Source organism: Lissotriton helveticus, chromosome 11 (genome assembly GCF_964261635.1).
Source record: "Lissotriton helveticus chromosome 11, aLisHel1.1, whole genome shotgun sequence".
Classification (NCBI taxonomy): Eukaryota; Metazoa; Chordata; class Amphibia; order Caudata; family Salamandridae; genus Lissotriton; species Lissotriton helveticus.
In genome coordinates this window covers 141,433,924-141,448,086 of record NC_136072.1, presented here as the reverse complement: position 1 = coordinate 141,448,086, position 14,163 = coordinate 141,433,924, and the positions used below count along the sequence as shown (strand labels likewise).

The following is a 14,163-nucleotide window of genomic DNA, read 5'->3' as shown; positions in this document are numbered from 1 at the left end:
TTATTTTATTATTCCTTGCTGAATGACAGAAGCTCGACAATGAAAATGAAGACAGCTAAGTCTGTGTCGCAGAAAGTTTGTACTGCCTGAAAAAAATATACAAGGGCAAGTCCACAGACACTATTTGTGCTACTTGTCGAATACAGGATGGACAAAAGTCACTTGCACACAGGAAGCATGAAGCAAACTAACTTCAAACTGTTTGGGCTGATTTACTCATCAAGAAGTAATTAACATGTATTTAACTAATTATTCAATTGTATTATATAGACCTGTGTGAGGAAACTCTATTAGATTTTTTTAATTGTATATGTGTCAAAAAGCGTGCAGCCAGATTACGCGGTTTTTAAAGTTAAAGGATTATTCGTGGATGAACATTTCTTTATAAATATTCCCTATAATTCTCTCAAAATGAATTACTTGCATTCAAAATGGTGTTGTTTTCGTAATCTATTTCTTCTTTTGTGCCCTAGGCAGCCACAGCCGGTGGTAGGTGTAACTGCAGGGCGGTGACGTAGGGAGGGGGAGGGGCAGGGTGGGGGGTTGTAATGTATAGATTACAGACATTAACAGGTAAGTAAACATATAAATAAATAAAACGAATTTCGATGCGCGCACTGCATCACATTTGGTGATGCAGTGCACACAACGAAATTCGTTTTATTTATTTATATGTTTACTTACCTGTTAATGTCCGTAATCCATACATTACAACCCTGCCCCTCCCCCTCCCTACGTCACCGCCCTGCAGTTACACCTACCACCGGCCGTGGCTGGCCCTAGGGCAAAAATCCTTCTCGATATACGCTCTGTAGAAAAATCTGTTTTCCAAATCATGTATCAAAAAAGAAGCATAGATTGGGAAAACTGATTTTTGTTTTGGCACCTGTTAATAATTTCAATAATTTGACCCCAGTTATGCCCTGCGCTGTAACGCCTACGTTGAGGTACACACAGAAGAACTATTTAATAACCTTTCCTTCACAACATAGTAACACATCTTGGTGTTTTTCATTTAGGTCATTGCAAGCAGCTTACGATATTGAGTTGCAGCATCAGCACCATTTTGCTTTACAGAAGATGTTTTTCATTTACTGAAGAGAAGAAGCTTTTCAGAATTAACAGTAAAATAAAGCAATATGTGTGTCTTTCATGCAGATTGGTGCTGATATATGTGGCTTCTTCGATAATGTTTCAGAAGATCTATGTAGACGATGGATGCAGGTTGGAGCCTTTTACCCATTTTCCAGGAATCACAATGCTGAAAACTACACTGTAAGTTCCAACTAATTAGCCCTGTTCATGTGCATAATACATATAGGGATAAAGAATTTGAAGGTTTTACAGAAGGATCAGTTTGTAAAAATACCGATAAAAATTAAACAATGTACAGAATATCTCGTAGACTTGAGCCATTAAGTGTATCCTAATTTTACATGGTCTTAGAAGGATTAGCAAATGCATTTTAGATGAGATTAGTAGTAGGATCGCGATGCAAATTCCAGCATTCCTTGAAATTGAGATTTTTCTAGGGTAAGAATTATGCATGAAGATTCTTGATTTGGTGTAACATAAGCAAAATTGTGGGAAACAATTATCAGCCCTCAAGGAATTGAACCTACCTTACCTGGCTTTGGGGCTATGTTGCACACAGTATTTTCAAAGTAGTGCGTGTGTAGGTGTGTGTGCGTGCATGCATGCATGTGTGTGTGTAAAAAAATGCTTGTTAGACCTGTCAGCCTTAGGGTGGTTGTACCGAAATTAAGCTGTTGCCTGAATGATGAACACAAATGTAGTCAGGCTTAACTTCCAGGCTCTGTGTAAAGTATTTATGCATCACACAAACAGTAATAAAGTGGAAACATAACACAAGAGAATTCCCACACCAATTTAAAACAATAGTGTACATTTAAAAAGAAATGTTTGACACAAAAACAACCAAAATCTAATCGGTAGAACCAGAGATGTAGCTTTAAGCTGACTGCATGAACAATGCAGGGGATGACAAGTTTGTTGTGTGAAGTAAGAGCGCAACCTATGCAGTTGCAGGTTTCTGCAATCTGATTTTAAGTCACAATTTCTAAAATGCCACTTTGTGGAAGTTGCCATTTTCTTGCCCTATTTGGTGCCAGCCCCTTCAAACAAAAAAATATTACTAAATGTACATTTTGCTATGCCATCATGATGAAGTCAAACCTGGGCAGGAGGATCTGGGCTTGACACCATCTACTCAGGTGACCCAGTGTGCACAAGAACAACATCTTGAGTCCCAACACATGGAGACAATTCTCATATCAAATGGAGTAAATGAGTTGGCATTGAGCCACATTTATTATTCAATTCATCCCTTCAATGCACTTCATAACCCTCTCAATTAGGTTATCCATCCCATAAGCAAGTAACCCTTATAGTTGATATGATGAATGTACAATCATCCAATAGATATTCACTGGAAGTCATCAACATGTTCCAGGAAACAATCTGTTAAATATCAGTTGCCAAAGGATGTTGTTCGACCTCAGTGCTCCAATAGTGTACATCAAACTCTTCCTACTCCACTACAAAATGATATACTGTACAGGCGAATCAGAGAGCAAAGTTTGTATTCAGTCAGATATCTTTTGACGTGCAGTATTTACTGATTCCAGTTATCGTTCATTATCGGTCTTTAGATTACCAGATGTTATGTTGCTTTATCAGCCTTCAACTTCTTTGCTCTCTGACTTTCTTCATCTATAGGTATTTTAAAATGCGTCCTTGGGATCCATCTTTACTAACCAATTCTGTTCTTGTAACATTCACTTCATTTTGAAATTTCTCTAGTAGAGTACTGACAAAACCTACTTTATCCTTGTCTTTCTCCACTATTGCCTTGTTTACTAGCATTTATTTTTCTTCTGATACTACACTTTCTTGTTCTTTTTGAAAAATCAACTCTCTCGTTCCTGTTTTTGAACTGGTTCTGTATCAAAAACTAACCTGTCACACACTGTAATTCTCAAAGGTCAGACATTATTTTTTCTCATTGTTTCTGAAAACACCCTAGCCTTCCTACCACTTTTTTGTTTGATAAAACCAGAATTGTTCCTCATCTTCACCTTGTCCTGAGTTTGTGTTTTGACCTCATCCCTGAGAAGGTCTATTTCGTCTTCCACTCCTTCTTTGGGGGGTAGGATCCTGTATTCTGTCTATAGCAACCATTTCCATGATTTCTTTGATTTCCATTGTTTCCTGAATAATGGTACTTCTAATATCCTCAGCTGGGAGTTTGCCCTCTCCTCTCTACCCTCCTATAAAAACTGTTTCCTATAAAGATCTTCCTCAAGGAGAATTGTGCCTTATGAAGACTAATAAAAGTTTGGACATATTTCCAAATACGTTTAACCATACCTTCACCAAATTAAAGGTCTTTAGCTTCCTTAATACTTTCTTTTACACCCAGCTCTCCCAACGTATGATTTATATGCATTAAGATTGTTTTCTGATCCTCTGCCAAAATACAACATTAGGGTGTCCTAATAAACATATAGCTCCATGGCACTACCCTCTTAAAAGCTGTTTATTTGTATCTGTCCCTTTAAAATAGGCTTCTTCCACCAAATCAAACGTTCTAGGCAGAGGACTGAGAATAGCCAAACCTCTATCATGGCACTGTTTTAATGACTTCTCCAGTCAATTTCTAGGATCTCTGCCCAATTTGAAAAAAAATTAATTCATTCTCGATCAATATTAGGTCCTGCAGTCCCCTTATCTTCAACCACTGGATGTGATCATTCTACATAATAGCATAATATTCTATTCCTTTCATCTTTATCTAATGGTTTCCTAATCTAGTGTTTTATATATTCTGCCACATGATCTAGTGGCCACCATTCTTTACCCCTTGGGTGTCGCATTTCTTTGGGGTCAAACAGCTTTTCACCTAGAGGATCCACCACAGACCTATTTCGTTTTTCCTTATTTTTAGAAATGTCATTGAAAGCATCTTCTTAATTAACTTTATCACTTAGAACTTAAATATATTAATCTAAATCCTGGTGTTTGCTACTTTCATTCAAATCATCATCATGTGCAATGCTAGAGTGCCCATTTTCCATGCCAGTCTGGACATCCAGTCCCTGCAAACCGCTGTGGACTCCTTTATTTGAGCCACTTGGATCTACTTTCTTTCAATCAGCATTTTTTATATGCTGTCTCCTTTTAAACTATTTTCCACCTGTACCCTTGTTGAAATACTTCTCTCCTTCTGAGATCAAAAAATACTCTTCATCCTCATTATTTTTGTAAGGTTGCTTATTATGTAAAACTTCCTTTACTGTCTCTTTAACTGCCATATGTATTTCCTAAGACACTATTTTTCGAAGGAACTCTTCTTGCTTTATCTCACCTGAATCATGTACACTCATTATTTAGTCTATTTTCATCCAAATTTACTTCCTAAATAAATTTTAATAGCTTTATCCCTGTTTTTCACCTCTCTAAAAGATCTCCTTAGAGAAACGTTGCTTAGCAACCAGATGCCAATTGGCACACACGTGTGTATTGCACTCTATTTCTTTTAAATAAAATGATTTGCGATGATGCAGACTTCACTTCTGTGTGCCCAATTTCCTTTGAAAAAAGAGCCCATTGCACACATCATGGCTAATGAATCATACAATTCAAAACGGCGGTCACATTCGGTAATGCCGATTCAGTTTGTTGTTTTGATTTTAAAAGACAAAAATGAACGTGGGGTTGGATGAGGAGGTAACTTTCTTTACTTTTTGTATTTAGGGCACAATTCATTAGTTCCAAATCGAAACGCCTTATTACATTTTTAAATAATGTGACTAGTATTTAGATATTAGAAAATTTTGCTCTCACAATTATTTGGTTTATAATCTGGACAACTAAACTATGCGCATACATTAGGATTAATTCACCATCCTACATAATTATTATAATTTAATCCTTAAAATACATCTTAGTCATTAAACTATAATATACATTACATGCTAATAAACCTGCTCAGAAGCTGTAAATAAAGAGGAAGAAATTGGTGGACAGAGGGATTAAGAGTTCTACTTATTGTGATGTAGTTCTAAAGTTCTCATTCAGGACACTTTGAAGAGTTGCTGCTCAGCAGAGAGAGTAAACGTTAATGCATAATTATAGCCTACTGTCTTGCCATAAAATACAGTTGTCTCCTAGATTACAACCTGCTCCCCCTGAGGCCATTAACATTACTACCAAAAGACAAGATGGTCCCTAGGAATAGTTTCCCCACTGATAATCAGATGGGTGGTGTCTGCGTAAAGGTTTACAACTACAATTGCATTCACAGACCATTGATATATGCCATTTTGAGGACTTTCCCCAATAGGAGGTGAATTCTCTTTTCACACCTCATTTCTTTTGTGATTCATAATGGGCCACACAACCCCGTTTCTGATTCAGAATGACTTTTCAGACATGTAAAAATTGTTTAATAATTAGTAAAAAAAAAAAACTTTTACAATTGCAAACCCTTTGTTTTTGTGAATCACATGGTTTGCAAACGAAAAAGGCTTTTTACATTATGCCCAACAACTTCAAGAGTAGTAATAAGAAAAGTACCAGATATGGAAAGTGTTCTGATAATAGTTGGGGCAATGCGATTCAGACAAAACCTATTAAGAGTCAGGAAGTTAATTGATGTGATGTGATTGTTAGGGAGGAGTTGCTTCAGCACTTGGTTCATTTAAAGCTGTTGGGCAACAGAGAACAAACAAAGCAGTCAATAGTTTGGAGATAATTAAGGTAGGGTGGAGTGAAGGTGACCTGCAGAACGGTGGACTTGAGTCACAGAGGAGGCCAAAGAAGTGGAAAAATTTCCAATACCTTAGTAAGAATCAGAAATAACAACTCTCTTGAGATTCTTCAAACATGATATCAAGACATGAAGGTAATCCACCTTCTATAGGTCCAGGTAACATGCTCTTCTTTGCTACAAAAGAGGCCATGCTTGCCATGGAAATCACAAACCCGTCTTGTTTATAAGTGGTTTGTTTGAAATGATCTTGCATTATTAAACAAATTACGAAAAATAGATGTGTGTGTGTTTGTGGGTGTATGTGTGTGAAATTTGGTAAATCATTTATTTACCAATTTACAGTGCAGAAACAAAGGCAACGAGAAAAAAGGTATTGTTAGAAGTTGCAAAGCTGCCATTCTTTTCATTCTATATTTTACTTGATATTCCCAACTGCTATATTTTGTGTTGCTCAAAGAAAACATTTTGGCATCATGATGACAATACTACTAATAATAATGATAATAATGACGTATTACTAACAATATTAATAACATTATTATTATTAATAATAACAATTATAATATAAATAGTGATAATAATAGTGATGCTAATAATGATAATAATAAAATTGACATTTAGGGGCCGGCGGAAGCCACCGCCGTCCCGTAGGATGCGGATTAACCACCGCGGCCACAGACAACACCCACCGCCAGATTAGGATGGCGGTGGGATTGCGGTGGGACCAGCGGCGGACGGCTGGTCTGCCCGCCGCTGACCCGCGGGGTGGGGAGGGCTATTTGGTGACGGTGTCTGCAAGACACCATCAGCCAAATTAGGATGTGCACGGACACATGCTTTTCCACGGCGGCATTTCCGCCGTGGAAAAGCATGTGGACTTTGGTGTTTGGGGGCCCGTTGCGGGCCCCCAGGGTGTCAGGGGGTGTGGGGTGCACATGGGGGGTACTTATGGTACCCCCAAACATTTACATGCACAAAGCGTCAGGCACCGCGCGGTGGCTGCCGCTTTGTGCATGTAAATGTAAAACATGCTGTTTTAACATTGCGGCGGGTGCTGCTTCAAGCTGCGCCCGCCGCAATGTTAAACATACAGGATGTGACCGCCAGGGTGGCAGTCACATCCTAATTTGCACGGAGGGACCGCCGCTGCCCCTGCAGACGGTCCCTCCACCTCTGGGGTGGCGGACGGACGCAGGTCCGTCTGCCATCCTATTCGGCCCCCTATGTTAGTTTTAATATACTATATAGGATTCCAAACTTGAAATTGCTATTATATTTCTGCATCTTGCATCCAGATATTTCAAGTTATGAAGCAGAAATGCATGTTCTATTTTTCTATTACAAACGCATTTAGCATGCATACATTTCTCTGCCTTCCATGATAATTATGTAACCGATTTTCTGAAAGCATATCCTGTTATCATTTTAACTACAGCCTCAAGATCCTGCTTTCTTTGGAGCTGATTCGCTTTTGGTGAATTCTTCAAAGCACTACTTAAACATCCGCTACACTTTATTGCCTTACCTTTATACATTGTTTTACAATGCTCACACCAAAGGAGACACCGTTGTAAGACCCCTGCTTCATGAGTAAGTTTCCTTTCTCTTTTTATATTATGAATTGTTGCATATTGCTGTATATTACTGTGTGTTCCAAACTTTAAGGTGATTCCTTCATTAGCCCAGAGCACAATACAATGTACATAGTGTTGTGAGGTTTTCAAAAATTTCCTACACAAACCCCAGAAGGCTAATAAAACCTTTGCACAATTTGTGAAAGTTTCATAGTTTAAAAGAAATCTACAAATAGACTAACAGCCTGATTCATGTACGGGCCGTTTTGCGTGTCCCTAATAGCGAATAATAGCGACTCGCTATTGAGGAAACGCAAAACGGCATTCATGTACTTTTCCGGGAAAAAATAGCGAGTCGCACGCGGTCGCTAAAGCCGTTAGCGACCAACTAAAAACGCAGAAAAATCGCTATTCCCGGCTACCTGCGTCGGGATTGCGACTCGCAATCCCGTGCGATCGGGAATGCGACTCGCAATACCGTGCGAACGGGAATGCGACTCGCAATACCGTGCGAACGGGAATGCGACTCGCAATACCGTGCGAGCGGGAAAACGGGAAGTCGCTTTCCGAGCACCGTGATGACATCACAACCAGGAAGCAGGCAGTTCCCACCCCCAAACACCACAGTGAGGCTAACCTACGAGGGAGCAAGTCGGAAAGCAGACGCCAAACCAGCGATAGCGACTCCACAAACGACTGCAATAGCGACCTGCTGCCATGTCTGAGGAACCTGTCCCTGGCCCCAGCAACAGCGCAGGACGAAAGCGAAAGCTCAAGTTCTCAGAGCAGGAGCTCGAGAACCTAATTGAAGGGGTGGTGGCCAACCATGACAGGCTGTTCGGGATCAACTCCAGGAAGGTCCCAGAGCAAGACAAGCGCAGGATCTGGCTGGGAATAGCCTCCAGCGTAAACTCGGTGGGTGTGGCCGATAGGTCATTGGAGGAGCTTAAGAAGCGCTGGTATGACCTCCGAGGTCGTGCCAAGGAGAGGGTGGCGGAGCGCCTTGGAGAGGCATCAGGCACTGGAGGTGGCGGACCGACAGTCCCACCCAACACACCCTTGGAGGACCAGGTCGAGAACACCCTTGAGAGGGAGGCGTGCGTTGGCGTGACCCCTCTGGACTCCTCCCGCCCCACCCAAGACACCCAAGGTAAGTGGCATGCGACTGCGACCCTGTCCCCTATGACCGTCCCTGACCAAATAGGCTCACTTATTGGCCCTTAGTCATGCCTTTGTTGTGCATCAGGAAATGCCCTGAAGCATTGTGGGAGATGTAGTATGTCCACAATGTAGTAGTACCACAATGCAGCCAGAAAGGTTCCAAAGTACGCAAATCCACAGCCATCCAGGGAATGTCACCCAGCATGCATGTAACATCTGCACGTCTGACAGTCACATGCAACTAATGAGTATCCACTTACCCTCACAGGTGGCGCAGAAAGCAGTGACAGCGAGAGGCTGCAGATAGATGAGGAGGCCCAGGAGGAGGACTCTCAACCCGAAACCCAGGCACCAGCCCCTGCCGCTGCAACAACACCAGCAGCCAGGCCCCCCACCATTGCGGCACCTGCATCTGCCGGCCCACCGGCAGCCAAGGCCAGGCCCCCCACCGTAGCTGCTCCTGCATCTGCCGGCCCACCGGCAGCCAAGGCCAGGCCCCCCACCGTAGCTGCTCCTGCATCTGCCGGCCCACCGGCAGCCAGAGCCAGGCACCCCACCAATGTGCCTCCAGTCCCTGCCGCACCAGCAACGCCTGCTGCGACACCACCTGCAGCTGGTGCAACGAGATCTGGGCCTGCGACAGCGGCAACACAGCGGCCGATCAGCAGGAGGGGCAATGGGCATCGCCATGCCTGTATGAGCGTAGAGAGGCGCATGCTCAGGATCCACCAGCGCCAGTCACAGCAGCAAGGAGCCATCCAGCTCCAGCTGCACAAAATTGGCCGCAATGTGGCAGGAGTTGGAGACAGGATGGACCGCATGACGGCGGCCATGTGCCGCATGACTGCAGCCATGGAGGAGAACACTGCTGCACTCATCAAGCACCGCAGTGTAGCAAGCCGGCGCCACCACCAGCTTATGAGCCGGCTGTCCGCCTATAGTAGGTCAAATTATGTGGCTGCAAATGCCACCACCCAGTTGTCGCGGCGCTCACTCACCCAGCAGCACCAACTGGTCCAGTGCTGTGAGGACATCACCAGGGTCCTGGAGCACCTAACCACCGCAGTAACGGCACTACACACACCTGCGCTACCGGCCACTGTAGGGGGTGACGATGCCAGTGAGGGTGCCTCCAGCGTGAGCAGCCAATCTGCCACACAGGTCCCGCCACCTAGGCGCAGCACCAGGGCAACGCCTGGTACAGGTGCCCAGGATGAGGATGAGCCTCAGAGGCGCTTGGGCATTACGCGCAGGAGGCGCCTTTGACACTGTCTGAAGAACACTGGCACAGGCTGACGCTAAGCCTGCCATGTACCTTCACACTGCAGTATGAAGGAATACTGTAATTTGTAAATATTTGTACTCATTACCTTTTTCTTGTGAATGAAACAAATACATTTATTTTGCTGCACACATTAGCCTTGTGTAATCATTACATTTTGCATGCAATTGTGATATGTGGGGTGGGGGAAGAGGGTGGGCTAGAAATTGTTCGCTGTGATGTGGTTGCGACGTCTGTGGCCTTCAGCTGGGTTCTCCCCGCATGCATGGTGCGCATGTGCTGGTGGCCGGTCGTCCCCTTCAGATTCACTGCCTGAGATGTCAACAGGTATCCGGCGCTTGGTTGCAATGTTATGAAGCATTGCACAGACAGCCACAATGCGGCAGCACGCAGCAGGACTGTAATACATGGCCCCACCTGTCTTGTGCAGTATACGGAACCTGCTCTTGAGCAGGCCAAATGTCCTTTCTATACAGTTCCTTGTCCGGATGTGCGCAACATTGTAGCGCCGTTGCTGAGGTGTGGCAGGGTTGAGGTAAGGGGTCAGGAGGTATTCCCGTAGGGCGTAGCCACTGTCACCTGAATGAGAGGAGCTGATGTTGATTGCCTGTGCAGCGCAGTTACTTCATAGCAATGTGACATTGTCGACAAAGTGTACTTACCAAGTAGGTGTCCTTCCCCAAACTCTCCCCTGAGCAGTCGTGTGTGGAGTCCGCTGTGCCTGAAGATAAAGGAGTCATGGGTACTCCCTGGGTACTGGGCCACAATGTCAGTGATGATGGTCTTGGCATTGCAGACCATCTGTATGTTGAGGGAGTGGTAGGACTTCCTGTTGCGGAACATATACTCCGTGGCAGCTGGTGGGCAGATGGCGACGTGGGTACAGTCTATGCAGCCGAGGACATGGGGAAAATGGGCTACATTGTAAAATTGTAGTTTTGTCAGGTCCAATTCCTGTTGGCTCGTGGGAAATGTGATGTGGCGGTGGAGCTGGGTGAGCATGGCGTCAACAAAGGTGTGGAGGCAGCGTGACATGGTGGGCTGGGATATCCCCCCAGCAGCCGCTACTATGCCCTGGAAACTGCCGGAGGCCAGGAGGTGCAGGCTGCACAATACCTGCACATGTGTAGGCACAGAATTGTTTCGCCTTGTTGGGTGCTGCATGATGGGGTCGAGTTCTTGTATCAGCCAGGTGATCATTTCCCCATTCAGCCTGTATTTAGCATAAATCTGTTCTCTGGTTTGGCCCAGCAAGGTGACCCGCTGCCGGTAAATCCTTTCCTGCCTCATGCGTCTCCTCCGTGCTGCTCGCTGTAGCCTTCGCCGCCTCAACACCATGTACATCCCTGGCATTGTGGAACGCCTAATGCTGCAGCTGAATGTCCTTATGTGTGATTGGTCAGGCCTGGACGTGTTGGTGATTGGCCAACTGTTTTTCAAATTTTACTAATTCATGGCTTTTATGGTTACCACCTGCTTTGAGTTGTCCTTAAATTGCGACGCGCAAACGTGCGATTTAGCGCTTTTTCGCTATTGTATTTTTTTCATGAATGCCGATTGAGACAATATTGCGTTTCGCTATTTATTTCGCAGATTCCGTGGTTGGTCGCTATTTCCGTATCGCTAATGCTCGACTACCCGGAATCTGCGACTATTATTGCGTAATCGCTATTGTAATCGCTATTCTGTGTTAGCGAAATCGCTTTTTTGTTCTTGAATGCCGATTCCGTTTTTTGCACCCGCAATTCCATTTTCGCAGCCATTGCGGGCGCAATTTAGCTACATGAATCAGGCTGAAAGTCTTTCAAAATTGTGCTTTCCTTGGATAAAAATTCCCCTAAAAATACATTTTGTAAGTGAACATTTTCTCACTATAAATGTTTAGGTGTAACAATTTTAGATTTTTTTCCCAAAACGTTTCAGCACCGAAGTGAATTTTTGTAAAGCTGATTACTCTTTCATCTGTTACAGTGAAGTGCATAGTTTGCCAACCTCACATTACTTTGCTGTCATAATTTACATTTTGCATTCCTAAACATATAAATGAAATGGACTTGAAAAGTATTGCGTTTAGGTGATTGCATTTGCCTTACAGAAATTAAAATTATGTTGCTAAAAGTGTGAATATTTTCAGGTTTACGGACACAAAGAACTATCAAGGAATTTCTAGAAGAGACACAGAAAATTGGCTTAAAGGGTTTTGGGATAAGATAGTAATCACGCTCAACAATAACCCACAGGAGCATTTTCAAATAATTCAGAAAATGTTAATGATTTTAAATACTACAATACAATGCACGGTCGATCCTTTGCCTACCTAGGACCCTCCCTGTGGAACTCTCTTCGCATTTCTTCACGTAAAGAAACGGTTTATGAAAATGTTGTAAATGTCTGAAAATTTGGGGGTATATTCACAAGAAGCTATTGCCAAATGAATGCCACTTTATCGCAGCCAAAGTCGTGATCAATTTACCCCACCATTCACAAGCTGGTGCTAACAGCCCACAGAACCAGTTTACCCACGATAGCAGCCTCAAAAAAATTACCAAAGAGGACCCTAAAAAAGATTACCAAAGAGGACCCCCGCAACTATTGCTAATGAGATGCAGAGTAGGCGTTCCGATGCACAAAGCCGAGACAACACCACACCTCAACATTCACTATTACAAGACAGATGGATAAGAACACAAAACACGCGGTAAGGTGCGTTAGCAGCAGGAAATTTACACCTGCTCTGACCTGGTGTAAAGTCGGACGGCAGCCTGCACCCCAAAAGGGAGCCCAGCCCAGCCCAGGGCGTCATCGGAAGCACAACAGATGCCAGGGAGCCACTCATGATGCAGCCCGGACATCCAGGAGGGCAACAACACCCACCCGGCACACCCCTCCCCCGGACCACCACAGAGGCTGCGCAGACAAAGACAGCGGCCCCCCAGGAAATGCACATGCCTCATAGGCCCAACATCTGAGATTGTCACTGTTCACTACAGGCTGAAAGGGACAACCATCCTACGCATCCTGGCCATCATCGCCTAACAGGCCAATGGCACCAACACAGCGGACAACAAACATCCCACCCACACCAAGTTGCTGGCTGTACTGCACCTGTTGGCCCCTGGCACACCCCAACCAACACCCGCCAGATTCTGCGGAGTCTAACATCCAGCCATATCCAAGTCCCCCACACCTGTCCTGGACATCACCATCACCCTGGCACCCCAGGCCCCGTACAGCCAACACAATGCGCCGGAAATGCTGGAGAGCAAGCAAGGACCATACCCCATAGCCAGATGCACGCACGTGTTTGGGGAAATCCACTGCACATATGTCCCACCTGTGCCCCCTGGTGACACAGCACACAATCAGCGCAACAGGAAGCACATGTCACACATCAATGTGCAGGCAACATCAGAACACCGCAGGACCTACACCAATGTCGCCTCCAAATACACATCCATTGTGCATGATCCCTTGACCATCCGACAGTCCATCAGCAACCAGTCTTTCCCAGGATGGCACGAAGGGAAATGCACAGCCCCTTGGCAAGTTCCCAATCAACACCCTACTCACCTCAACTCCACAACCATACAATCCACAACTCTGGCAATGCACACGTCACAAGTTCACAACCAACATGCACACCAACATGCCCACCCACCAGGCCTAATAGAACAACGTACAATGGTAACCTGGGCAAGCGGTGAACATGACCAATCAATGGTATGGCACCTCAGCCACACAATAGACAAATGTGGGGAGAGGAGGCAATCAGGCAGGTATGAATGATGCAGAAGAACTATGATTGGGAAAGTACACAATGCCAAGAGTGTTGGCAAAGTACTGGACAGACCACAGTATGCAGAACACACCCATATCCACGGTGACATACACCTCTGGTGTATGGAGTGTAGTGGACAGTAGACGCAACCATATCACCTCAGCCAGTGGGGTTCCTTGTGGAAATATTGCCTGTTACGCCCCCCCCCCCATAAGCGTGAGCAGAGTGGGATGGCCCGGCGTACGCCAGGGCAAACTGATCAGCATCCCACACCGGAATGTGTCAAGGAGGGCCCACCACGTCCCTGTGTAAGCTCCAAGCCCGAGATCCGCGACCTGGCCAGCCTTTCAGATCACCGATGTCCCCCCGACTCTGGCCCACATTACTCCTTCCTCGTTGTCATATTCTACCAGCGTCCACTGCCGCCCAGTGGGTCCCATAAGTGAAACTGTTTCCTGGCTCCTGAATGGCAGTGACCCCAAATCCGGGCCAGCGGCCCCAGCACCAGACCCCCTTCGATCCGTGAGGCATAGTTCCATATGCGCATCTTTCGACTCGTGGTGGCACTAACCCT

At 44.9% G+C, this 14,163-nt stretch overlaps 1 protein-coding gene across 2 annotated transcripts in view; it reads left to right on the top strand.

Annotated features, from left to right (window-relative positions):
• SI (sucrase-isomaltase) overlaps nucleotides 1-14,163 on the top strand; it is a 645,776-nt gene that overhangs the window by 196,821 nt on the left and 434,792 nt on the right. For both annotated transcript variants that reach the window (XM_078665617.1, XM_078665618.1), the window contains exons 17-18: nucleotides 1,159-1,275; nucleotides 7,230-7,384. In XM_078665617.1, the coding sequence (XP_078521743.1) occupies nucleotides 1,159-1,275; nucleotides 7,230-7,384 (272 nt within the window). The remainder of the gene's footprint in view (nucleotides 1-1,158; nucleotides 1,276-7,229; nucleotides 7,385-14,163) is intronic.